General features: G+C 57.8%; 1 protein-coding gene across 1 annotated transcript; it reads right to left on the bottom strand.

Annotated features, from left to right (window-relative positions):
• Window positions 1-4,579: 4,579 nt before the first annotated feature.
• On the bottom strand, window positions 4,580-25,357 carry Kbtbd12 (kelch repeat and BTB domain containing 12). Its single transcript, XM_021720310.3, has 5 exons — window positions 23,986-25,357; window positions 22,353-22,623; window positions 21,606-21,756; window positions 13,372-13,569; window positions 4,580-7,174 (listed from the first exon to the last, which is right to left on the bottom strand). The coding sequence occupies exons 1-5, from the start codon at window positions 25,053-25,055 to the stop codon at window positions 6,984-6,986; spliced, it is 1,881 nt and encodes a 626-aa protein (XP_021575985.2). The 5' UTR covers window positions 25,056-25,357; the 3' UTR covers window positions 4,580-6,983.
• Between the last annotated feature and the right edge of the window lie 847 nt (window positions 25,358-26,204).

The raw sequence follows: 26,204 nt of genomic DNA, 5'->3' as shown, positions 1-26,204 counted from the left end.
TTTGGGATATACTTACACTAACATTTGGGATATACTAATATTTGGGATATACTTATACTAGCATTTGGGATATACTTATACTAGCATTTGGGACATACTTACACTAGCATTTGGGATATACTCGTACTAATATTTGGGATATACCCGTACTAACATTTGGGATATACTTATACTAAAAAAACACTACTTGATGCTTATCTGAAATTCAAACTCCTTGGTATTTCCTCTTTCCCTCCCTCTGTCCGTCTGATCCCCTTCCTCTGCTGACCTCACTTCTGTTTTTAAGAGATCCCTGCCCCTCCCACCCCTCTTTCCCTCTTTCGCTTCCACATTTGAGAGAAAACCCGCGGCCCTTGGCTCTCTGAGTGAGACCCCTGTCGCCATAACTTTCTCAAGTTCACGGACACAGCTTCCTCCTCCTCGTGGCTGAATGAGCCTCCCTGGTGTGTGCACCACAGTGTGTTTGTTCAGTCGTCCGTTGATGGTCGCCTGCTGCCATTTTGATTTTAGGTTCTATTTTGGTGGGGTCATTTGAAGGAACAGAAAGAATTTTTCAGGTAAATTTTTGCTAAAAGAGGCTCCCCCCCATGCAGGTCCTGAGTCAGAGCTGGGTGTTTTACAAGGTGAACACAACACGCAGCCACACAGAGATCAAGAGGAAGAGCGTGGCCAGTCCCCAGAGTCACTAGCTAGTCTCTAAGGACAGCTACTACCTCCTTCTAGAAATTTCTTCTCTTTTTTTGGGGGGGGGATACCAGGGATTGAACTCAGGGGCCACTCCTTCACTGAGCTCCATCCCCAGCCCTTTTAAGACACAGGGTCTTGCTGAGTTGCTTAGGGCCTCACTGTTGGTGAGGCTGGCCTCCAACTAGCAATCCTCCGGCCTCAGCCTCCCAAGCTGCTGGGATGATGGGTGTGCACCACGGAGCCCGACTAGAAATCTTTTTACAAGGGTCAGGTAGTAAGTATTTCAGGATCTGGGGGCCATGGGGTCTCGGCTGTGGCTACTCGGCTCTGCTCTTGTAGCATCAAAACAGCCATAGACAGTAATAAATGGGTGAAGGTGTCTTGTGTTCCAATAAAACTTTATTTACAAAGGAAGGCGGGGGCCGGATTTGGTCTACAAGTGAGCACTGGGCACTCCTCTGCATCTGGCCCTCACTGCCTCTGGCTGTGTCGCAGACCCTGAGTTGGCTGAGTGTGGATTTCAGAGAAAGGACTCAGGATGAGTCTATCCCACAGAACCTTTGGGATATACTTACACTAGCATTTGGGATATACTTATACTAACATTTGGGATATACTTACACTAACATTTGGGATATACTTATACTAACATTTGGAATATACTTACACTAACATTTGGGATATACTTATACTAACATTTGGGATATACTTACACTAACATTTGGGATATACTTACACTAGCATTTGGGATATACTTATACTAACATTTGGGATATACTTATACTGAGACACGTCACTTGTCTGGAATTCACATTTAATTGGTGTTCGGAGCCCAGGGCTCCCTCCCTCCGCTTGGATTCCATTCGCAGCCCAGAAGCTCTGCCTGGACACAGTACCCTGACATTCGGCTTCTGTACCCAAGGTCCTCTCTTGTCCCCAGGGCAGATTCCACTCTAGCAAAGGTGAGCCAGGAGGATGAGAGCCAGGACCCCAGCCCACACTCTGCCATAAGTCAGGGGGTCGCTGTTAGAGAAGTGGCTCACTGTCCCACCCCTCGGTTGTGCAGTTGTGGCCCAGAGGTTTTGGCCGGGGAGGGGCTAGGAATGTGTTCTCAGGTGACTGCTATAAACTAAGGCTTATCAAACTCTAGGCTCCAGTGCACGAATTGCATTTTTAAAGAATGGTGGGAAAGACCCCAGCCCTTTTTTATATTTGATTTAGAGACAGGGTCTCGCTGAGTTGCTCAGGGCCTGGCTGTTGCTGAGGCTGGCCTCCACCTTGTGATCCTCCTGTCTCAGCCTCCCGAGCCGCTGGGATGACAGTGGAGCGCCACCCCGCTTGTCTGTAGACATTCTCTACGTATCTTGTGTCTAGATAATATCTAAGGGGACTTGGTCGCTTATGGTGTCGTGTCTTTTGATCTCGGTGGCCCAAGCTGTATCCTGAGCCAGTTCTGCAGCTGCCCCATGGGCTCCCTGCCCTGGGCGCGAGTGGCATCCCGGTGTGTCGCAATGCTCCGTCGCAGATAGCGCCTGCCATGCTCCATTTTGCCACCAGGGGGCGGGGCTGCTCCACTGACCCCCGCGCCCTGCTGGCTGTGTCACTGTCACCGCGCGCTCTGCAGGAAGGCCATGCTGCGAGGAGCAGATGGGCAGGTGGCCCAGGGAGGGCCACCTGGGACGGAATTTTAGCCCCAGGAAAAACAGACTTGCAGGACAGTAGCTCTGGCAGAATGAGACCCCGGGGACAGGGAGGAGCCGCGGTGAATGGGTGGCCCTTGCTCCCTGGGACTGTGCCCTCTGCCTGTGCACTGGACCTGATGAGGTGCAGGGAGGGACTGCAGTCTCCCGTGTCCAGTGGGGACAGTAATTTTGTACCTTCCAAAGGGCTAGATCCCACCCCCTATCTGAAGTTCAAGTTCAGATTCTGATGGCAGCTGGTTTGTCCTGGTTTTAGAGGACCAGGGCCCTCCAGGCCCCGAGCCCTGTGCAATCACAGACTTGGGAGGCCAAGGCAGGAGGATCGCAAGGTGGAGGCCAGCCTCAGCAACTTAGCAAGGCCCTAAGCCACTCAGCGAGACCCTGTCTCTAAATAAAATAGAAAAAGGGCTGGGGACGGGGCTCAGGGGTGAAGCACCCCTGGGTTCAATCCCTGGCACGCGCACACACACACACACACACACACACACACACACAATCTAGGCAGAGAGTGAGGCTTTCTGGGAAAAGCCATTCCTCAGGCCCAGACCAATGGAGGTTTCCTGTCCCCACCCCCTGACCAGGGGTGACAGGGACCTGACCTGGTCATGTCAGGAGTAGGCCCAGGAGAGCAGCAGCCGAGGCCCCCGCTCCACATGGAGTTCCATCCGACTCTGATGGCTTGTCACACAGCAAATGATCAGAAGTCACTTGGTGGCCAATTAGTGACGGTCCTCCTTCTTCTTGGACCTTTGGCCTCCCCGGCCACAGGGGGCCTGTGAACAAGCAGCAGGAGCCGCTGTGATCAGAGCCCGGGGCCTCTCCCAGGCCTGTCGCAGCTGACCTCTGACCGCAGGGCGGCTCCTTGTTAGCTCAGGGAGCCCTGGTCGGCCTGGGCCCATCTGCCCGGAGACTCCATTATGCTAAGAAACTTCCAGACCTCCGACCACCCCGTCTTATGATCTATCTTAAGTCATCTTTTAATTTTTGGATGGAACTCACAGGCAGTCAGCCCCCGAGCCCTGTCCCCAGCCCTATTCTGTATTTTATTTAGAGACAGGGTCTCCCTGAGCTGCTGAGGGCCTCACCATGGCTGAGGCTGGCCTCCAACTTTCGATCCTCCTGCCTCAGCCTCCCGAGTCACAGGTGTGGGCCACAGTAACCAGCTGCTTTCATGTTTCTTCAGCTCCACTTTCTGGGCCATTTTCTTGCACAGTTGTTCCCCCTGTAGTGGCCTCCTCCTCCAAAGTCTGAGCTGACCTTCTGGAATCTTCACCAGGGCTGATCTGAGGACTGTCAGCGAGAGTGCAGGGTGGGGAAACTCCCTGTTGTCGCGTCACCCTGTCCTATTGGCCACTGGTCGGGAAGAAATGGCACCCCAGGTGCTGGACACCCCGACTAGCTCCTCACGAACACGTGTCCAGTGCAGTAGTTTATAGAGATGTGCCAACAGGCCTCTGGCCCTGAGCTGGGCCTCACAGAGACGTCTCTGTTCCTAAGATGACAGAAGTGACCACCTGGGCTCCTGGTGACAGCTGCAGAGGAGGAAAGGGGGGAGAAGTGGCGCCCCCTCCTCAGGTGCTGGCCTTGAGGGTTCAACCTGCCTGTGACAGGGAGAGGAAGCCTCTTTATGTGACCTCTGAGGCCCCCCCCCCACGTGCTGGGTGTGACGTTCTGAAACTCCCTGAACTCGGGGCTCAGGGGACCCAGGGATGGCAGCAGAAGCTGTGCCCACTGAGCCTGGCTGCAGCCAAGGGAAACTGTCCCCTGCTGCCTTGGGTGCCCGGCCCCGTCTGTCCCTGCAGCACCCCCTGCTGAGGGTAACTGGACCCTGCTCTTTCACAGCAGGATCATCCGACTCTGGGTTTGACTTTATGGTGGTGTCATGGTTTGGAGCTTAAGTGTCCCCAGAGGCCTGTGTGTTGGAGATTCTGTCACTGCCCTGTGGTGCCACTGGGAGGTAGTGAACCCTCAGGGGGCAGAACCTGGGGAGAGGAGGTTAGGTAATTGGGGCGGGACCTGGGGAGAGGAGGTTAGGTTATTGGGGTGTGTCCTTTAAGGTGGAACTTAATTTTAACTTACAGGAGCCCACGGCTCCAAGTCTGGGTTCAGACTTCTGCAGAGTCTGTTGCCCCCTCCCACCTCAGTCCTTCTTCAAATGAAACTCAGACCCCAGGGAAGCCCAAAGGCCTGAGTCCGTGTCACCAGGCGAGATTTATTGTGCACGTTTGCAGTTGAAGCATTTGCCTTCATTGAAGCCACCTGACCACAGTGGGTGGGCCCAGACCTGGTGGCCGCTGCAGGGCCTGGGTTTGCCCCAGCATTCAGATGATGTCCCCACTGTGTGTCCCAAAGACAAGGCCCAGCAAAGGCCAGGAGTCTCAGAAGAGCCCTGCGGGGTTGGGGCCACAGGGGCGGGATGCTTTTTAATGTCAGGATGGAAGTCAGACTAGAAGCAGGACAGGCTTCAGGGAAGCACCAAGCAAGCAGGGATGAGGGGAGCCAGGAGGCCTGGGGTCTTGTCAGGGCTTCCGTGGGACAAGGCTGGGAGATTCTGCCTCTGGCCAGTTCAGGCAGCTGCCCTCTGACCTCCAGGAGGGGGGAACTGATCCCGCTCTGTCTTCCCTCAGCACTTTCTGGAAAGTTCCATCGTGACGCTGCCCAGATGAGGCCTTGCTGGAGGCAGCACCGCACCACCTCTCGCGGGTGGGGACGGTCTCACCTGTGCCACCCCCAAAAGTGCCCACTGACCATCACCCTGCCTTCTCCCACAGGAGGACCCTGCTCACCGGCCCTGGGGTGTCGAGGACCATCTCTAATGCGGGTCCCTTTCCAGAATCCTAAGCCATTCCGTGGCCCATCGGGTCCTGCTGTGTACACTTTGGGGAAATGCCCCTTAAAATAATAATAATGCGCTGGGCACGGGGGTGCACCCCAGCAGTTCAGGAGGCTGAGGCAGGAGGATCGCAAGTTGGAGGCCAGCCTCAGCTACTTAATGAGGCTCTGAGCAACTCAGCGAGACCCTGGCTCTAAAGAAAATATAAAAAGGGCTGGGGACGGGGCTCAGGGGTTACACACCCCTGGGTTCAATCCTGGGACCAAAAATAAATAAATAAATAAATAAATAAATAAATAATGATACTAATAATGACGACGACGACGACGACACAGCGACAGGCTGTTTGCTGCTCTGGCGCTTCTCGGAGCCCTGGTGCCGCCTTGGCCTCCGCCTCCCGCTCCAGGCCAGCTCCTGGGCACAGCTTAGGTCTTTCCCCTCCATCCTCCAGGCGGGAGGAGGCCTGGGGAGCCCTGCCCACTGCTGAGCAGAGCAGTTGCACCAAGGATCCCCCAGCAAGGCCTCCCGGACCCAGGACAAGGGGAGGCTTCCAGAATGTTCCGGGGGGAGAAGAGCAGGGGTTCCCAGACAGCGAACCTGGGGCGTGGAGGCCCTCAGAAGCTGATCCTCAGCCCAGACTGACCAAAGGAGCAGGCGGCCTCACAGGAGAAGAGGAAGCGGCAGAGTGTGACCCTCCAGTCGGGAGCAGAAAGGACGTTTCTTTTGGCACCAGGGATGGAACCCAGGGGCACTTAACCCCTGAGCCCGTCCAGCCCCTGTTTATATTTTATTTAGAGACAGGGTCTCGCTGAGTGGCTCAGGGCTTCACTAGTTGTTGAGGCTGGCCTCCACCTTGCGGTCCTCCTGCCTCAGCCTCCCCAGCTGCTGGGATGACAGGCGTGGGCCACCGGCCTGGATAGAATGAGCTCATTTCGAGTCACAGACCCGCTCAGAGACCAAGCCCTGTGTCTTACAAGTGCTGTCCCTTTCTGGCTACCCAGAGACCCACCCAGGTGCCAGGTACAACAACACGCTGGGGACAACACTGAAGAGGCAGGTGTGGCCCCTGCGTCCTAGGGTCCTCCTTGGGGACAGCCCACACTGAGCCTCCTGGGTCCCCCTTCTCCGGGGGCAGAAACAGATTCCCAACAGGCTCCTTTACGGGCCACCTCTCGTGCCCGGGCCAGCAGCTGCAGGGACCCAGGAGGACGGTCCCAACTGTCACAGCCCGCACCAGAGACACCCCAGGGAAGTCACCCTCTGACCCAGGAGCCCTGGGCAGCGCGGAAGGAGCCGCAGAGGAACAGCTACCCGGACGCATCTGCCCGGCTTCTGGAAACACGGATGGCAGTAACACGGATGGCCTTCCCGTGTCATTTAAAATGTCACCCCTAAAATACATTCAAGGGGTGACTCACTGGGCTCCACTGTGGGCGGAAGGGGTGATTCCGCGTCCCCACACTGGGGCCCAGGGGGCGGCTGGCGGGCAGTCGTTCCTGCCAGGGCTGTTCCTGGCCGGGGTTTGTGGACGTCCCTGCCTCAGGGCCTTTGCACGGCCTTTCCCGTGACGTCACCGTGGGACCCTTCCTCCTCCCCCGTCTCTCTACCCTGTCAGCGGGAAGACCCTTGTCCCCCGGCTCCCGGCACACGCTGCTCTGCACAGAGGTCACTATGCGCGCAACACACGACAACATGCCGCCCTCAGCTGCCACCTGCCGGAGGGCGGAGTGATCTGCGGGAGGCCCGGCGGAGGCCCGGCAGCCTCACGGGCCTCGGTGCCCGCCGTCTACCTCCACCAGGTCCGAGGGGGGCGGGATGAGGTCCCGGGGGTTCATCCTGGCCACCAGGCACACGTCGTAGCTGTCGTGCATGAGGACGTTGACGGCCACCACATTCCACTGGTTCTCCCAAGGGTCCAGCTCCAGGATCTCCTTGGAGATGACCTCGTGGCGATCTGAAAGCCGGCAGAACAGGGGGACAAGGTGACATGGGGACAAGGGGTTTAGATGTCACCGTCCCACGTTAAACCGATCTCCCCGCAAAGCAGGAAGCACCAGCAATTAACGGCCGAGGAAAGACCCCTGAGGGGACACAGTGTCCCTGGTGCCACAGAAGCTAAGGAAGGCCACGTGATGGCGCCCACCCAAAAATTATCCAAACAGGGAACAGGACACTGTTTTTGTTTGTTTTTGGTCCCGGGGATGGAACTCAGGGGCGCTCAACCACTGAGCCCTGTCCCCAACCCTTTTTTCTATTTTATTTAGAGACAGGGGCAGGACCTCGCTAAGTGGCTGAGGCTGGCCTCCAACTTGCCATCCTCCTGCCTCAGCCTCCGCGATACCAGGTGTGCACCACCGTGCCCGGCTGGTATCACAATTTAACAGCATCTCCCTTGTCTTGAGGTGTCACAAGTCATTAAAGGATGCAGAAGGATGCGCTTAGGTTCTGTGCAAGTACTTAGCCGTGGTACAGAAGGGAACTGAACACGTGACGTTTTAGGTCTCTATGGGGGTCCTAGACCTAACCCCCTGAGGATTCCCAGGGACAACTTTACTGTGGAAATCCTAGTTCAGTGGGACGGAGAGATGTGCCAATTGATTGTCGGTCACTGTGACAAAATACCTGAGATAAATAGCTTATGAAGACAAAAGGTTTCGGCTCACAGTGGCAGAGATTTCCGGCCATGGCTGGTGGGCCCTGTGGCTTTGGGCCTGGGGTGGCAGGTTCATCATGGTGGGAGCCAGTGGCAGAGGAAGCTGCTCACCTCGAAACAGCAGGAGGTGCAGAGAGAAGGGGAATAGGGGTCCTGATAAGGCTGTCAGGTCACGCCCCCAATGACCTAACTGCCTCTCGCTAGGCCCCACCTCCTGAAGACGCCTCCATTTCCCAAGAGCATCACAGAAGCCTTCAGTGCAGGGGCCTCTGGGCGACAGTCCAGATCCAAAACGCAGCAAGGGGGTAACAGCAGGTGTGGGTCCACATTGGGGACACACGGGTGACAGTTGGGCTTTGCTGGCCAGTGGGTTCAGGAGTGCTCTGGGACTCGGGGCAGGTTTGTCTCTCTGTCCCTGGCACCTCCGCGGTGTGCATCCAGGTCTGAGGACATCCACCATTTTTATCTGGTACCGCGAGACCTCCTACGTCACTCTTCCTAGTTTGCCAACTGATGTGACACTGGGTCCACATGACTGACTGGAAACAGGAACATTCTGGGCGCAGTGGCGGGCACCCGCAGTCTGAGCTCCTGGGGAGGCTGAGGCAGGAGGATCGCTTGAGCCCAGGATGACATAGAGGCCCTTGGACGACATAGAGACCTGGTCTCAAAAACCCAAACCAAAATAGTACGACAAGATGAGAGGCGTGAAGTCCCGTCTGCGGAGGTGACTCTATTCCTATGTCCACGGTGAGTAACTGGACGCTCTGAAGTGCTTCCAAGTAGCATCTCAGTTAGTTCTGACAGTAGCATCTCAGTTAACTCTCTGAACAGTCATTGAGAGAGACCGATCATTTCCCCCATCTTGTTGGTCCAAGGAAGCTGGCTAAGTGGCCTGAGGATCCATGGCCGCTGAGGGACAGTGTCAGGGTGTGAATAAAACGTGGAAAGGACGACGTTGAGGCCCCGGGGAGTGTGAATCTGGGGCGGGTGCCAGATGGGGATCAGAAATCGCGTGAGCTCCGCCAGGCCCGGGTGGGCAGACCGCAACCCCCAGCGGCCAGAGGCGGAGGCTGCAGTATTTCTGGGGGCTGTGGCCTGGTTTTGGGATCTATTTTACATGCTCCAGGAAAAAAAGAGGTTGGAGGCCCAGAGAAGACGAGAATGGGCAGATCACAGAAGTAGTCTCCATTCCATGACTTTGTGATGCTCAAAATATACATATCTCGCGACACTTGCACAAGCCCCAAGCAGAACTGGTCCGGCCTAGGCTGGGCTCACAGATTAAATTTAGAGACCAACCTGGGAAGGGCCAGCAGGTTAGCAAAGAGCCTCATTAGAAGCTTGATGCATTTCTCGATTTCGGGAGTGGGAGGGCTTTATATCTTTTAATGTAATGTATTTATTTATTAAAAAATATTTTCAAAAAATTATTTTTTTTTTACTTGTAGTTGGTCGAACACGATACCGTTATTTTATTGATCTTTATATGGGTCCAACCCAGGGCCTCACATGTGCTAGGCAAGCGCTCTACCACGGAGCCACAACCCCAGCCCCTTCATGTGATTTATTTTTAAAAAATCCCAATATACACCAGCAGGGCTGAAAGTGGAGAATTTGAAAGTGCTACAGACAGAGTCATTTGGGCCAAGCTGAAGTATGGGACGTATTTGAGTTTCTTTTGTTGGATGGAGAATTCCTTTTGGGCTGTGTGGGGTGGTGCCTGCCTAGGGGCTCCGGAGGCTGAGGCAGGAGGATTGCAAGTTGGAGGCCAGCCTCAGCAAGTTAGTGAGACCTTCAGAAACTGAGTGAGACCCTGTCTCAAAATTAAAAATCAAAAAGGCTGGGGATGGGGCTCAGTGGTTAAGCGCCCCTGGGTTCAGTCCCTAGTCTGTGCCCTCCAGCCCCAGATAATTCCTTTCCTGGGAAATGGGTGCTGTGTACATTTTCACTTTTAAGCGTCTTCTTATGTATTTGAGGGCACCAATTCCCCCTCCCCAGTTTTTATTGGTGCATCATAGCTGTACACAATGATTCTCACACGCACACAAGGCACAACGTGACAATATAATGTGGCCAATGTCACTCTCCAGTGCCTCCCCTTCTCTCCCTCCCTCCCTCCCTCTCTCCTAGTTCTTGGCCTCTTCCCTTTGATTTTTACGAGATTCCCCGACCCCAACAATCTTTCCTTCTTCCTCCCTGGCCTCCACACGTGACAGAGAACATCTGACCCTGGGCCTTCTGAGTCTGGCTTATTCCACTTCACGTATGGTCTACAGTCCCACCCGTTCTTTTTCACGACTGAGTAATATTCCACAGTGTACACGTGCCAGTTTCCGAATCCGTCCGCCCATCTGCTGACGGACACCGAGGCCGGCTCCACGCTTGGCCACTGTGGACTGAGCTGCTGCGATCAGAGGTCCCTCGTGTGGCTGAGATCTCTCCAGTCTGTCCCTTTAGGCTGGACGTGCGTGTGGACCCAGGACCTGTTCACAGTGGGGTCCCGAGTTCCCCCGTGTCCCACCCTGTGACCGTCAACCCCCTGTGGGGCCGGTGTTCTATGCCTGCTGGGAAGGATTCATAAATTCTATTTAATTTTCATCATCTGAAATTAAAATATTTAAACAGAGGCGGCTGCTGTGTTGACAGCTCAGTTCTCAGGTCTTTCTTCTTGGTCCCAGGGACACTCACCCCTGAGCCCCGTCCCCAGCCCTTCTTGTTTTTTATTGAGAGACAGGGTCTCGCTGAGTTGCTTGCTGAGGCTGGCCTCCACCTTGCGATCCTCTGGCCTCAGCCTCCGGAGCCAGTGGGGTGACAGGCCTGGGCCACCGCGCCCGGCTCTCCGTCTCTCTCTGTTTTCACCGTTTTATCCGTTTGGTCTGTTGGTTTCTGAGCGTCTCACGGTCCACGTGTCTCTGTGGGTTCACATTTGTCCCAGGGTCGTGCTTGCTGGTCAGGGCTCTTGGCAGCGATGACAGAGACCACGTCACTGGCTGTGGCAGAACGGAAGCCACCGGGAAGAAGGCCAGGTGCAGGGGGCAGGGTGCCATCGTGTCCCTCCCTATTGCCAGCTGCTGTGGCTGCTGGACGCGGCTGTTGTCCCCTGTGAGTCCCCAGAGTGAGAGGCTGCCAGCCCAGCACTGGTGGGGTCTGTCGAGGGACGAGGAGGAGGGCGCCCACAGCCACCTCCCAGCAGGAAAGGTTGGGGACTTGGACCAGGGGGGCAGAAGGATGTCACTGTTCAGCACGGCTGCTGCGTCCTCGTCCCACCGTGGACGTGAAGTGACCTTCTCCAGCTCACTGTCACCGTGCTGGGGCTCTGTCCTTTGGCAGTGACCCTCGGGTTTGTGTAGTGAGAGAAGGCGTCCGGCGTCCTTCAGATGACCCCAGGCCGGGGCGCCAACCACCGTGGTCAGTGAGCTTTTTGGTCACCTGAGTGTTTACTGAGCAAGTTTTTTTCTTTGTCTTAAAAAAAATTTTTTTTTTTGGTGCTGGGGATGGAGCCCGGGGAGCTGACCCACTGGTCAAATCCCTGGTCCCTTTCATTCTTTATTTAGGGACAGGGTCTCGCCGAGTTGTTGAGGCTGGCCTCCAACTTGCGATCCTCCTGCCTCAGCCTCCGCAGGGGCTAGGATTCCAGGTGGGCACCCCTGCGCCCGACTTTGTTTTTTACTTTGAGACAGTGTCTCGGCCTTTTCACTGCTGTGACCAAAGGAGGTGACAAGACCCCGGAGATCTATTTGGTGCTCATGATTCATGGCTGAGCTCATGGCCCTGGGCCCAAAGTGAGGCAGAACTTGATGGCGGAAAGGTGGGGGACAGGAACAACAGCTCAGGACATGGCCACCAGGAAACAGGAATGTGCTCATCGGGGACAAAGGCTTGCTCCCACTGACCCCCCTCCTCCAGCCCCCCTCCGCCTGCCTACGGTCACGGCCCAGGTGGCCCGTCAGAGGGACAGTGCGCTGATTAGTGAGGATGCTCACGACCTGCTCACTCCACCTTGGAACCCCCTTGCACGCTCACACAGGGGCTTCTGGGGACACCTCGTACCTAAACCGTCACAGACAGGGCGTTGCTAAGTGGCTGAGGCTGGCCTCTAACTTGCCATCCTCCTGCCTCAGCCTCCTGCGCCCCTGGGAGGACAGGCGTGGGCCGCGGTGCCCAGCGTGTGGTGTGTTTCTTGTGTTCCTTTCTGTGTTACTGCGGATGGTTGGTAAGTCTCCCAGACTCCATGCTGTTTGCAGCGAGTGGTAAAAGGATAACTAACACATGGTACAGCGAGGCGCCTACCCCAGGCGAACGTGGCTTGTCCTCGGGTGACGATGCTTCCTGGTCTTGCTGGTGGTGAAGGAGCCACGTGCTAGTGAAAGGGACAATGCCCCTGATTCGAGTTGACAGAAGCAGCTCCTGAGTGTCACAATGAACCTGACCAGCAGGCGATGCCTTGGCGGTGGGGGAGGCCCTGGTCTATTGAAGGCTGTCAAACAGCAGCAAGTTGCGGAGGCTGGCCTCCACCTTGGGATCCTCCTGCCCATTTCGCTGGCTGTCGCGTGGCTCGTTGCAGGGGAGGGGACGTGGACGTCCTGTGACCATCCTCTTGAGCACACAACATCGTGATAAAAGGGTGTCTACCACCTCTCTCTGGCGGAGCAACCAGTCAGTGAAAGATTTCCCATTTCCCACCAGGTGAAGGAAGGGACGTGGGACAGCGCTGGGATCCAGGGTCCCTGGCTGCTGAACCGACTCCTACTAAGGGTCTCGGGGCTTATTCATGACCAACGTGGCTGCGGCATTATGGGCTGGCACAGAGGAGAAGCGGGCTCCAGGCCTGTTATCCTGGGCTGTCCACTGGCCTCAGTGTGGGGGGAGGCAGGTCGAGGCCCAACTTGAACAGCCTCCCGCCCCTCCACACCGATGACCTCCGTCCTTCCCCACAGCCCGACCGCTCTCCTGCGTTCTCAGCCTTCTTTTTGGTCAAGAGAAAGTGGGGCGGCTGGGGAGGGACAGGAATCGAGGTGAGCAGAGCAGAGGGAGAGGCCAGCCGAGTGGGCCGGGCAGCGGGGCGCCCTCCCTGGGCAGCTCAGATCCTCGTATCCCGGCAGGGCTTGCGGCTGTTAGGCCCGTCATCCCAGTGACTCGGGAGGCTGAGGCAGGAGGATGGTGAGTTGGAGGCCAGCCTCTTGAACTTAGTGAAGCCCTCATCACGTGAGCGAGACCCTGTCTCTAAATAAACTGTAACAAGGGCTGGGGACGGGGCTCCGCGGTGGAGCACTCACCTGGATGCTTGAGGCCTGGGTTCGATAAGCATCTGGATAAGGAGGACCCACTGGGGGTGGCCCGCACCTGGGCGTTGGGTAAAGGTGGAGCCTGAGCGCACAGGTCTAGGGACACGCTCAAGGTCACCGAGCTCCACAAGCCTGACTCTTGCCAGTGTGGCCCTGCTCTTGGGGCCGTCACCTGGCCACTGAGGGTCAGAAGCAGCCCCGGGGCGGTACCTGCTCCGTGGAATCCCCCGCAGACGTACAGCTTGCCGTCCACGGCGCCGGCGCTGCTGGCGTTGGTGCGCAGGGAGAGCAGGGGACTGGGCATGGGCGGGCCCTCCCTCCAGAAGTCCCCGTCGGGGTTGTAGATCTCCACCATGTCCAGGCACTTCCGCACCTGGCCCTGGTCACGACCCACACAGCCGATTCCCCCTGCAGAGAGGGACACAGGAAACGGCCGGTCAGGAAGGGCAGGTCCACGTGGGCAGCCCCCTTGGCCGTGGGGTCTGCTACGTGCCCAGGGCCAAATTCAATGTCACTTGTTTTCTTTTTGGTCCCAGGGATTGAACCCAGGGGTGCTTTACCCCTGAGCCCCGTCCCCAGCCCTTTTTCTATTTTATTGAGAGACAGGGTCTCGCTGAGTAGCTCAGGGCCTTGCTAAGTGGCTGAGGCTGGCCTCTACCTTGCGATCCTCCTGCCTCAGCCTCCACAGCTGCTGGAGGACAGGCGTGCCCCCCCAGTGGCTCTGCTGCCCAGTGCTCGGCGAGTCCACGGAGGTGCAGGTGAAGGCTGGTCTCCCCACCACTGGGGCTGAGCCTGGGCACCAGAGATGAGTCCTTTCCCCTTTGCTGACCGTGTGGCCTGTGTCCCGTCCCAGTGGGGATCCAGGGACGGAGGCTCTGAGCCCAGAAGGCTGCTGGCTGCCGGGCGTGAGCTGACGGGATCAATAGTGCAGCCCAGGGACCACGCGGAGTCTGAGCAACTGAGTCCAAGGAGGGCCACACTGGCCTCAGCTGACCACACAGCTGTCCCCGGGCCCACTTTTGGGTGGTACCAAGAAGGTTCTCAACCTGATCAAAAGTGGAACCTCCTCCCCGTGGGGCGAGAGGCCCAGGGCGAGGCTTCAGCCACAGCCAGACACCCCCAGGGAGGGACAGCGGGACTTAGCTGTGCCATCCCGTAAGGGCCACGCTCTGTGCTGGTTTGCATCGTGACCTCAGGGACCAGCCAGGTCAAGGGTGAGCCACAGGGGGGTCGGGTGGAGGCCCACAGAGTACCCACATCCTCCATGTAACTCAGAACCTTCACAGCAGAGCCCCTGGGAACGGCTGTCCCCACCAGACACAGAAAATATGGGGCGTGACCTTGTCCTGTGGATTTTGGGGAATCACCAATGACGTCACTTTTGTTGCTGTTACCAAAAGTGTATCTATCTGGGTGCCGTGGCCCACGCCTGTGATCCCAGCTGATGGGGAGGCTGAGGCAGGAGGATCACAAGGTGGAGGCCAGCCTCAGCCAAAGTAAAGCCCTGAGCCGCTCAGCGAGACCCTGTCTCTAGATAAAAATATGAAAAGGGCTGGGGACGGGGCTCAGGGGTCGAGGGCCCCTGGGTTGAATCCCTGGCACCAAAAAAAGTGTCTCAGTGACGACGTTTGTCCCTTGGTCCACAATCTGACCCTTGATCTGTGCTTTCTCGCTGGTTGACAGACAGTTCACGGGCTCCGCTTGAGGGGTGGTGTGTGTGTGGGCTTCCTGGGTGTCCCGTTTGTTCCTGGCCACAGAGGCGGGACCCACTCCCTGTGTCCCCCTGGGTGTGATGTCACCATCAAGGACACTCGGGCAGCAGCCGTAGGGAGCGCACACTGAAGGTGACTCTTGATGAGGTGAATGACCAGGCAGAGGCTCGTCTTTGTCAGCCCCACCCTCCTCCCAGGGAGACCTCCTGAGAGCTGTCCTGGGGGGACAGGTGCATCTGAGGGACGTCAGTGGGACCGCGACACCCCCGAACGTCTACTTCCTGTGCCCAGAACCTGTGAGCCTGACTTTAATCCCAACACAGGCGGACGGACAGACAGACAGGCAGGCTCTCTGCAAGTCACCTCCCATCACGTCCCAGGTGCAGAGCAGAACCCCGGGTCGTCACCACTGTGCGTCTTTGCAGGGGACGGAGGCCCCTCCTGCGCTGGCCTGGGGGGAGCCGGCTGGGGACACAGGACCGTGGACACAGAGGTGCTGGCCCCGTGTGCCACCCTGCAGGTGGCCTCAAGGGGGCAGGCGCATTCTGCTCTCCCGGGGCCTGATCCAAAGCAGGAGGACGATCTTCTGATGTCACCAGGTCCCCAGCTGCCTGCGGGGCCAGCCTGGGGGTGCCTGTGTGTCCCGTGCCCTGGTGACACCACGTGGGCTGCTGGGAAGACGGAGCCCGCTCCATGTTCTTGGCCTGTCACTTGCTGGCTGCACAAGGGTGGTTCCTGTGTCATGTCCTGCTGTGGCTGTGTCCCCAGAGTCCCCCTGGGAGGTGACACAGGAAGGTCCAGTGGAGGAGTGAGGGGTGTGAGGCCTGAACCCCGGCAGGGAATGGCTCCCTGGGGTCCCCTGGTGAGGTGTGGGGAGGAGGTGGCCCTGGGGCTGTGGCTTGGGGTCTCTCTTTGTCCCTGGAGAGTGGAGTCCCTGCTCCCTCCCCACACTCTTCCTCCATGATGTCCTGCCTCCCCTCGGCCCAGGAGTGGAGCCGCCGTCTGTGGACTGGGACCTGGGCCACCCTGGGCCCCACGTCCACCGTCCCCCTCTGCAGTGCTGCTGGGGGGTCTTAAGTCACAGCAGCAAAGCAGCCGACTGAAACAGTTCAGTTTCTTGTCATCTGTAAATGCAGGATGTCACACTGATCCCATAAATTGGTGCCAGAGTGATTAGGTGACCACAAGGGGGGGGGGGACAGGGAGGAGTCACGTTTGTGGTCTGGGCCCTGTTCCCGAGGGTCCCTGCAGCAGCTGACACTGAGTCTCAGGGACTGTGTCTAAGTGATGTGGCGAGAGGCAGTTGTGACTCGAGTCTCATTTCTTGTCCCTTTTTGCGTTCCAGGACGTTCGTAGGAAAACCAGCAGGCCCTGGAGTTGCTCGAGTCTCCCGTTTCATGATTCTCAAGTATCTGATGAGTCTATAACTGATGGCAATTCCGATTGTCCTTGGAATTGGTCACTTTCTTCCAGGGACAGTGGCCCACGCCTGCAATTCTAGGAGCTGGGGAGGCTGAGGCAGGAGGATCGCAAGTTGGAGGCCAGCCTCAGCCACTCAGGGAGACCCTGTCTCTAAATAAAACATAAAAAAGGCTGGGGACGGGGCTCGGGGTAAGCGCCCCTGGGTTCAATTTCTGGTATCCCCCAGATGGATGGCTTACGATGGTCAAGTTGCCGTCACAGGTTTCTTTCGAAATTGCATCAGGCAAATGGCAGGCAGAGCGCTCACGAGTGTCCCAGCCTGCTCTGGGCTCAGGTGGAGGGAGGCGTCACTGACGTGGCTGCAGGTCACTCCCTTGGGCACACACACTTGAGGGGCGCAGCCAGAGAAAGAGGGAACGGGCTTCTTTCTCAGCCTCGTATTGTCAAGTGGAGTCTGTGTCCTGCTCACAGAATGCGGGTGACAACTGGCTTCACTGTCACACGAGTCGTCCCGTCTCTGAGGTTCCCCACCCTCACCCGGAGCCTGAGGCCTCAGGAAACACGACCCGCTTCTCTCTGGGGTTGTGACCACTGAGCCGCACCCCGTCCTTATTTCTTTGAGCCACGGCCTCTAAGTGGCTGAGGCTGCTGTGAACTTGGGATCCTCCTGCCTCGGCCTCCTGAGCCCCTGGAATCACAGGCTGCACATGGGCCCGGCTGTGTCACCCTGCTCTCCTTACTGCTCACTGACGGCTGGTGACTGTCCCCACGTCCCGTCGGCTTCTCCAAGGCACTGCTTAGCGGTGGGTTTCAGTTGGGAAATGGGCCCCGCTGACCTTGACCTGACACAATGTCACAAAAAGCCGTCCTCGCCCTGAGAGGGCTGAGGACTTCTGGGGTGTGACGGGGCCGTCCCCCTGGGCCCCAGGACAGCCCCTGCAGCACCAGGAGCTGCACAGACCACGGCTCCTCCTTGCCCCTTCCTGGGGACCATCTCTGAGGCCAGGACCAGGACCCGGGCAGTGTCCCCTCAGCCCAGGGTCAGGCCTCTCCACCCGTCTGGGGACGTGGTGACCACAGGGTGCTCTTCACGCCACCTCACAGCCCCGGCCTCTCGGACCTTCCCTGTCGGGTCCCTGTTCATTTTTATTTTTGCTTCAAGAACATTCTTGAAGCTCCTCGGGTGGGGACCTGCTGTGGGGACCTCGCGGGGTGGGGACGCTCTGGTTTGTCTGAGACGTCTCTGTTGCTCTCGCAGGACCATCTCACAGGCTGTGTCCCTGTCACCGTGGCACACGGAGCGGACGCCCCTGCTGTCCCCTGTCCCTCACTCTGTGGCGGGCGAGGCCACCTGTCAGTCGCTCCTTTTCCTCCAGCTGCGTTAAGGCCCTGTTCCCCTGGTGTCCCTCAGTCCCTCCCTCAGGTCCCTGTGCCCTGGCTCTCGATGGCCGGCCGGGCTGGCACTGCGTGGGCACCAGGCTCCATCCGTCTTCCCCTAGTTCCAGGAGACCCTCAGACGCTGTCCCTGGCCCTGCCCGTCCACCATGGCCGTGACAACCCACGAGGCTCGGGGCTTCAGGAAGAGGCTACCTGGGCTCACGGCTAGAGCCAGCTCCTGCTCCTCTGGGGGCCGTGGTGGGTGACATCACAGGTGGCAGGGCACAGGAGGGGTCACATGGAGAAGAGGGGCAGAGGGCAGGGTGGGCCAGCGCTGGGCTCCTTCCTCTTCCTGTCCTGGTCAGGGCTGCTGTCCCAGAGCCTCACCCAGCCCTTCCTGTGGAGGCACGGCCTCCCTTCAGGGGCACGGGCTGGCTTCCAGCATGAGGCCTCCTGCCTCGGCCTCCGTGTCCCTAGGAGGACACCAGATCCCTGTGACCCGATGACCTTCCCCTGTCCCACCTCTGAAGGCCTGGCCACCTCCTGACACTGTCACCTCAGGATCAAGCCTCCAGCACCTGAGCCCCTGGGGGATAAAGTCTCCAAGCAGAGCAGCCTCTTCCCTCTGGGGCACTTCACTAAATGTCACCCATCTTCTCCTCTATCCCCCACGTCCCCAACTTCTCTTCCATTCAGAGAGGGGGGTGGTGTGTGTGTGAGTGTGCACAGTGTGTGATCCCTGTCCCTCTGTGTTGTCCTCTGGACAGTTTCCTCAGGACTCTCCTACTTTGCTAGTTCTCTCTTCACCCACTGGGTTTGTCACTAGGCACCCCTCACACTGTGGGTGCAGCTCGTCCCAAACACCTTTTTTAGTACCAGGGACTGAACCCAGGACCCTTCACCCCTGAACCCCGTCCTCAGCCCCTTTTTACATTTTATTTAGAGACAGGGTCTCACTAAGTGGCTGAGGCTGGCCTCCACCTTGCCATCCTCCTGCCTCAGCCTCCAGCACTGCTGGGGCGACAGGCTGCACCACTCCACCCAGTGTCCCCAATACTACTGACCGCTCTGTGTGGTTTTCTGTTTCTTCGTGACACTTGGCTCGTCATTTATTTCTTTAAAAGGAACACGGTTATTCGACACCACTTCTCAGATGGCTCCCATATGCATGGCCTCCAGGTTCTCTGTTTCTATCTAACGAACGTTACTCCAAGGCTCTTGCTCAAGGTGCTTGTTCCTTTAGCTGCGGGACGTTCTGCGTTCCTTGGAAGTTTCCTGTGGGGACTTTCTGAGGTCTGGGATAAAGACACAGCTCCTCAGGTGTGCGAGGCTCATCACTGTGCAGGGGCCTGCGAGTCTTGCACCCTGTGATCCCGTGTCAATCAAGCTCCCCTGCTGCTCCAGACCCGGGGGACGTCGGCCAAGGTGGCTTCTCACACACCCTCACGCAGGGACGCCAGCCAGATGTCCCACCTGCAGAAGTCCTGGTGCCCTGGGCGACACCCCAGTTCAGACTTGCAGGATGGCGGTGGTGGTGGTTGACATTCATTTTCAGTTCGAGTTGGACACGATACCTTTATTTTTTTGAATTTATTTTCCTTGGGTGCTGAGGGTCTCGCCCAGGGCCTCCCATGTGCTAGACTCTGCCACTAGGCTCTGCCACTGAGCCCCACCCAGCCCCAGACTTGAGGTGTGACAAACGCTCTGGTGTCCTGCCGTCCCTCACTGAGATGGCATTTTTATTAATTAATTATTTTGGGGGGTACCAAGGATGGAGCCCAGGATGCTTAACCATGGAACCCCGACCTTTTTACATTCTATTGAGAGACAGGGTCTCCCTGAGTTGCTTAGGGCCTTGCTAAGTGGCTGAGGCTGGCCTCCACCTTGCAATCCTCCTGCCTCAGCCTCCCGAGCTGCTGGGACGACAGGCCTGTGCCCCCGCACCCGACTTCTGATTGATCTCTAGATGTGAAACGGTTCTTTTTGACAATGTGTCTCCTTCCAGATCCTCTTCCGGGGAGAGAGTGGTAGCATTTTTACTTTGTGGCTGGCAGTCTCTTGGCCTTGCTTATCTTTTTTGCTAGCCAAATGCTCACTGGCACCATAGATTTCAGAAGCTTAAAAAGTGCTTCATGGAACATTGTTAGATATTTTCCGACGGAGGCTCAGCCTGGATATCCACCAGCCACACAGAGGACAGTAAATACTTGGTCCATTTTTATGACCATGAAAGGAAACTGTTTATGCAAAGAATTCCACAAAGTGCCCACGGCGGAAAGTCGCCCACGGCAGCAGCTATGAGGCCGCGTGCTTGGGCTGTAGGGACTGTTCATCCGTCATTGGCCTCAATAACTCCCAGGCAGACTTCCAGCTTGGGGTGGGGAGAGTATTAGCGATTAAACTCGGGGGCCCTCGACCCCTGAGCCCCGTCCCCAGCCCCATTCTGTATTTTATTTAGAGACAGGGTCCCCCTGAGTTGCTCAGGGCCTTGCTGTTGCTGAGGCTGGCCTCCACCTTGCGATCCTCCTGCCCCAGCCTCCAGAGCTGCTGGGATGACAGGCGTGTGTCACTGCACCTGGCTGAGTTTCTCGATTCCTTACTCACAGCCTGTCACCGGGCTCCCGTACCCACACTAGTGCTCTCGACCCTGGGTCCCTGAGGGCTCATCTCCTTCTATGGGAACCAGCTCTGAGCCGCTGCTGACGCCACTCCTCCCCGGGGCCCCTGCCGTCCAGGACTCGGGTCGGCTGCTCCCGGCCCTGAGCTGGGTCCCTGTCCTGAGCTCAGGTGCCGTCTCCTCTGGGCCTGGGACGTGGCACATGGTCCTGACAAAGCACAGGACGTCTGTCCAGAGGAAAAGCTTCACTCGAGTGAGCCCTGTCACTGAGGCCGCGACAAGTCACACTGCACCACGTCTTGTCCTCAAGTCACACCCTCATTGACACTCGGGCACGAGTCCTCTTCCCTTCAGGACCCGCAGACAAGGGGCGATGTCCCCCTGAGCTGAGGACGTGTCACTTCTGCCCACAGGTGTGCTGTCCCCATCCGCCACTCCTGTCTCCTCCTCGTCACCGCTGCGACCCGACCCTTCCCCAGGTGTGTGCCCGTTGTCCCTCACTGGAGATGGGACCAAGGAACAAAGGGCACAGTCCCCCTGCGCCAGGGCAGCCGGCGTCCTTCCTGTGTCCCAGGCGCAGGGAGGAGGGAGGGGACGGGGTGACCGTAGGGAGCAGGAAGGCGCTCAGGGCACAGAACCCAACCAACGAGGGGGGAGAGGGAAGCACGGGCCGCAGGAGAACGTGCTGGGACTGGGCTCACCCCGTCCGTGGCCCTCGGGTCTGAGACGCGCTGATGTGTGCGAGACCTGGCATGTTCAGGACGTGAGAAAGAAGGCCGGCCTGGAGGGGCCACCTGCAACCCCAGCAGCTTGGGAGGCTGAGGCAGGAGGATCGCAAGGTGGAGGCCAGCCTCAGCCACTCAGTGAAGCTCTGTCTCTTTTTTGTTTTCCTTTCACTTTTTTGAGTTGTCAGTGGGCCTTGATCTTACCTATTTATATGGGGTGCTGAGGGCTGAACCCAGTGCTTCACACGTACCAGGCAAGGGCCCCACCACTGAGCCCCAGCCCTGGCCCCGAGACCCCGTGTCTTCATAAAGAAACATACCACGGGGCTGGGGAGACGGCTCAGTGGTGTAGCGCCCCTGGATTCAACCCCGTGGCCCCCAGAATATATGACTCAGAGGAAGTCATGGGGCGACATCTCTCTAAATCTGGTGGATCAGGTAAAGTGACGGCCACTTGGTCTCCCTGACTGACATGAAGCCTGGCGACTCACAGAGACACGTGGAAGGGGACAGAGAAGGGAGATCACTTCATGTCGACTGAGCCAAGTGCCAGGACAATAGAGCCGGCCGCGCTGTGGGCGGGGCGCTTACCCAGCACATAGATCTCCCTGTTGAGGACGGCCACGCTGAAGCGGTACTTGGCGTACTGCATGGGCGCCCGCTCCCGCCATCGATCCTGGCCCGGGTCGTACTGCAGGAGCCTGTGGCTCAACCGATCAGGCTCCTCCTCGGGGCGATCCATCTGCAGGAAACACAGGCCAGAGAGCAAGGCCGGTCAGCGGTCTCCACCAGGAACAGCAGCCGGGGGACAGGGCGTCTGTGGTCCCTCAGAGCCCAGGCCTGGGCCTTGGGGTGGCAGGACAGCGTCAATGTCACGGGAACCCCACTTCTGTGGTCTCGGGGCTGAGGGGCCGGATCCAAACCAAGCAAACTGTAGTTTCTTTTTTTTTTTAATATTTTATGTTTTGGGGACTGGGGATGAACCCAGGGGCCCCCCACCCCTGAGCCCCATCCTGGGCCTATTTGTATTCTATTGAGAGACAGGGTCTCGCTGAGTTGTCAGGGCCTCACTAAAGTGGCTGAGGCTGGCCTCCACCTTGCGATCCTCCTGCCTCAGCCTCCTGAGCCCCTGGGATTCCAGTCCTGCACCCCTGCCCCCGGCTTAGGTGTGTGACTCTTAGTGTCCAGCGACTACGGCCTCTTCAACAGAAGAGCCCGGCCAGCTAGTTATCCAAGAGATTTCCTACATGACTCCCGTGTGGGCCTGGGAAGCCACGCCCCGTGTGGGTGACATGGCAGGATGCTCGCTGCTGTCACAGGGAGCTAAGAGGTTCTCACCTGCGGGGTCCAGCCCCCGATCACATAGAGCTGCTCCCCCAGGGTCACCACGGCGTGGCAGGCCAGCTGCAGTGGGAGGGGGGACACTCTCTTCCAGGTGTCACGCTCCACCGAGTACCTGTCCACACAGTTGGTGACGAGGTACTGGTTTTTGACTTTCATCTGGCCTCCGATGACATAGAGGTCCCTGTGGACGCTGCCCAGAGCATAGAGCTCCCGGAACTCGGTGGAGGCCAGCTTCTCCCAACACTGGCTTCCTCCGTCACGGTACCTGGAAATCAGCAGAAAGGAGGCCAGGATCAGTGTCCACCCCAAAACAGAAGGGAACACACTCAAGTCTGTTTCCAACTGAGCACAGTGAGGTCTGGCTCTCCCAACTGGAGGGGAAAGAAGATCAGCACGAGACAGCTGTATACGCACCAGCTCCGGAGGCTGAGGCAGGAGGATTGCAAGGTGGAGGCCAGCCTCAGCCACTTAGGTCCCAAGCAGCTCAGGGAGACCCTGTCTCTAAATAAAATATCAAAAAGGGCTGGGGACGGGGCTCAGGGGTGAAGCCTGTCTTGGGTTCAATTTCTAATAAAAAATTACATCAAAAAATCATGGTTTTCAGGCCGAGAATCTGAAAATATCCAACTCAGGATTTCTAACAGGCTGCCTGATGTAGGACACGGAGAATTTTAAGGACTGCAGTTCTAACAGGCTTCCAACGGGGTCAAAGGACGGCCTAAAAGCTCATCTGAGGACGTGGGCCGGGCGCTGGGCACACAGTCTAGCCCACTAGGTGCGGTGACTTCTTCCGTGAATCGTCAGATTGATCTAAGAAGAGCCGCAGGGGACAGGTGCTTGGGGTCTCTCCGGGCCTTCTAGAGAGCTGACATCTGTCAGTCACGGAGCGTGAGAGCTATGTCCGCCCCTTGTCTCACTCAGGGTGACATAGGGACGGCAGGGATGGTCAGACCCCTGTCGCTCTGGGCAGGAAACCAAAGCCCCAGGGTGATATCCTCACCACTGTGTGGGTGTCTGGAACAGGAAGGGGACCCGGGTCTCTGTGGGGCTCCGTGATGAAGCCCAACGGGGCGAAGACCCCCGTGGAGCTGAAAGGTGGCTGTGGTTTTTTGAGACACTGTGGGAAAACAGGCTCGGAACAGAATGAATCCTATCAAGGTTGGACAGCACTTGTTTGTTGAGTGACTTACTGATCACATTTTTGTTTCAATGTTGAGAACTGGAAACGAGGAGGAAAAAATGCCCAGCTACAAATACAAAACTGTTTTTTCCTTTTTTTTGGGGGGGGGGGAAGAGTACCAGGGATTGAACTCAGGAGGGACCTTCGACCCCTGAGCCCCATCCCCAGCATTTTATTCAGAGACAGGGTCTCTCTGACTTGCTCAGGGCCTCGCTGTGGCTGAGGCTGGCCTCCACCTTGCGATCCTCCTGCCTCAGCCTCCCGAGCCGCGAGGATCACAGGCGTGGGCCACTGCACGGTGCCTTTTATACTAATGTTTGTGGGGGACTTTCAGGGTCACCCGACAGGCTCCATGGGACTTAAGAAGTGACCACTCTTGGCCGTACTCCCTTCTCCTGTTGTGGAAACTCCAAGCCAAACCCCCGCAGCCCGTGGCTGGGTACAAACCTGTAGATCTCCACGTTCTTGCTCCTTTGTCTCGAGAGCCTGGAGGCCGTGGCCTCTCCAGCCACGATCAGGGTGTTGTCGTCCAGGACCACGCCAGCGCACACGGTCCCCAGACCCTCCCCGTACTTGGGAGAGGAGATGAAGTAGGTCTTCCTGGCCACGGGGTCGTAGCAGAAGCTGGCGTCCCCGTAGTTCCTGTGCCGCGAGCGGATTCCCGAGGGGTCGTTGCCGATGCAGAGCAGGAGGCTGGTGGTCTCCATGCCGTAGCGCAGGTGCGGGGCGCGCTGGGGGGGCGCGCGCAGGGCCTTGAAGGCGCCCTGGAGCAGGTGGACGCAGCCGGCGTCGCTGAGCAGCAGGGTGTTCCTGCGCAGGGCGTCCCTCAGGAAGGCCGGGGCCACGAGCTCCAGGCGCACCTGCTGCAGGAGCTGGGCCAGGTGCGGGGCGCGCGCCTCCGGGTCCCGGGCCACCCAGCGCAGCACCAGGTCCAGGACGCCCTCCTCCCGGGTCACGTTGAGCTCGTCCGACTGCACCAGGGCCAGGAGCTGGTGCGGGTCCACCTCCAGGATCTCCTCGTGGAGGCTGACCTCGGCGAAGTGCTGGTGCAGGAACCTCCGGGAGCGATCGTGCAGGTCCTCGGCGCCCAGCAGCTTGGCGAAGCGGTAGATGCCCACGCAGTTGGCGGCGTCCATGTGCTCCGCCAGGAACCGCTGGCAGACGGCGAAGAGCTCGTCCACCTGCAGGAAGCGGGCGGCCGTGGCCACCGCCTGCACGGTGGCGGGGCTGAGGTCCAGGGCCGCGCTGTACATGTAGCCCAGCACCGCGGCCACCCCCTGGGCCGGGACGTCGTGCAGCGCCACCTCCCGCTTCGAGCACTCCAGCAGCCCGCAGGAGAACATGGCCTTGAAGTAGGGGCTGAAGGCGGCCAGCACCACACGGTGGCAGGGGAAGCGCTCCTCTTCCGCCACCAGCACCACGTCCACCATCTCGGCCGAGTCGCGCATGCGCTTCAGCCGGTTCAGCAAGGTCAGGCTGTGCCGCTGTCGGTCCTTGTCCTCGGTCTTGTGCTCCATGACACGCTCCCAGGTTCTAAGGGTCCTTTGACTTCGGCTTTGATGCCTGAGGAGCTGTTTGCATTTTGGGGTACCCCCCGGAGCCGACAGAGACGCCACGGCACAAGGGATTCCTGACGGGAAGGAAAGAGATGGTTTTGTCTTATAAGGTTCTGTATAGTCAATGGAATATTACTGAGCCATGAAGAAGGATAGAATGATGGCATCTGCAGGTAAATGGATGGAACCAGAGACAATCATGCTAAGTAAATGAGCCAGTCCCCAAAACTAAAGGATGAGTGTCCTCTGAGATACGCGGATGCTCACACACAATAGGGGGCGAAGGGAGAACAGCAGTTCATGGACGAGACAGCTCCTCTCCCCCCACCCCCACCCTCATATAACTCCACCACACCTTGGGCCTCAGGTGAAAATTTTAGATAGTGTTTCAGAGACAAGTACGATTTAGATAAGAACTGACATTCCGGTACATTCGGCATCATTTAAAGTCTCATATGGGAACACACGACCTGGGACACCCCACAGCAGGTCCAGCCACAGGAGTGGGATCCCAATTAGAATAAGTTAGATTCCACGTATGAACAATATGTTAACACACACTCTACGGCTGGGCGTGGTCAGGCACATCTGTCGGCCCAGTGACTCAGGAGGCCGAGGCAGGAGGATCACAAGTTGGAGGCCAGCCTCAGCAACTTAGCGAGGCCCTGAGCAACTCAGGGAGACCCTGTCTCTAAATAAAATGCAAAAATAGGCCTGGGGATGGAGCTCAGGGGTAGCACAACGGCCTGGCATGCGTGAGGCACTGCGGTCAATCCTCGGCACCACGTAGAAACAAAATAAAGACATGTGTCCACCGAAAATGAAAAAAATAAATATTTTTCAACAAGTTCTCTGTAGTTGAAATCGGCAGCATTAGTGCTGCTGAGTATGTATGAGCAAACACTCTCCGCAAACAGCACAGCTCAGGACAAGCACTTGTGCATCTGAGAAGCTGCTGGGTGTGCGAGGGCCCATCAGAAGGGCCACCGCATCCTTGGAAGCAGCGGAGATGGATCTAGGACCGGGAGTCCCCCGTCAGCGTGGACCAGGCAGGAGCAGCAGTCTGCAATTCCACTTTTAGTCCCCAAATCCGGCCGACCTGCAGGCGGA

The sequence above is a fragment of the Ictidomys tridecemlineatus genome, chromosome 16 (assembly GCF_052094955.1).
Source record: "Ictidomys tridecemlineatus isolate mIctTri1 chromosome 16, mIctTri1.hap1, whole genome shotgun sequence".
Taxonomy (NCBI): Eukaryota; Metazoa; Chordata; class Mammalia; order Rodentia; family Sciuridae; genus Ictidomys; species Ictidomys tridecemlineatus.
This window is presented reverse-complemented; position numbering and strand designations above follow the sequence as displayed.

What these genes read in the sequence shown, in the direction of transcription:
- Kbtbd12 (XM_021720310.3), bottom strand. Translation starts at nt 25,055, where the DNA reads ATGGAGCACAAGACCGAGGACAAGGACCGACAGCGGCACAGCCTGACC. An exon ending in AAGAACGTGGAGATCTACAG is followed by an intron (nt 22,624 to 23,985) that starts GTTTGTACCCAG and finishes GCTGATTTCCAG; the next exon opens with GTACCGTGACGGAGGAAGCC. An exon ending in CAGGGAGATCTATGTGCTGG is followed by an intron (nt 13,570 to 21,605) that starts GTAAGCGCCCCG and finishes CCCTCTCTGCAG; the next exon opens with GGGGAATCGGCTGTGTGGGT.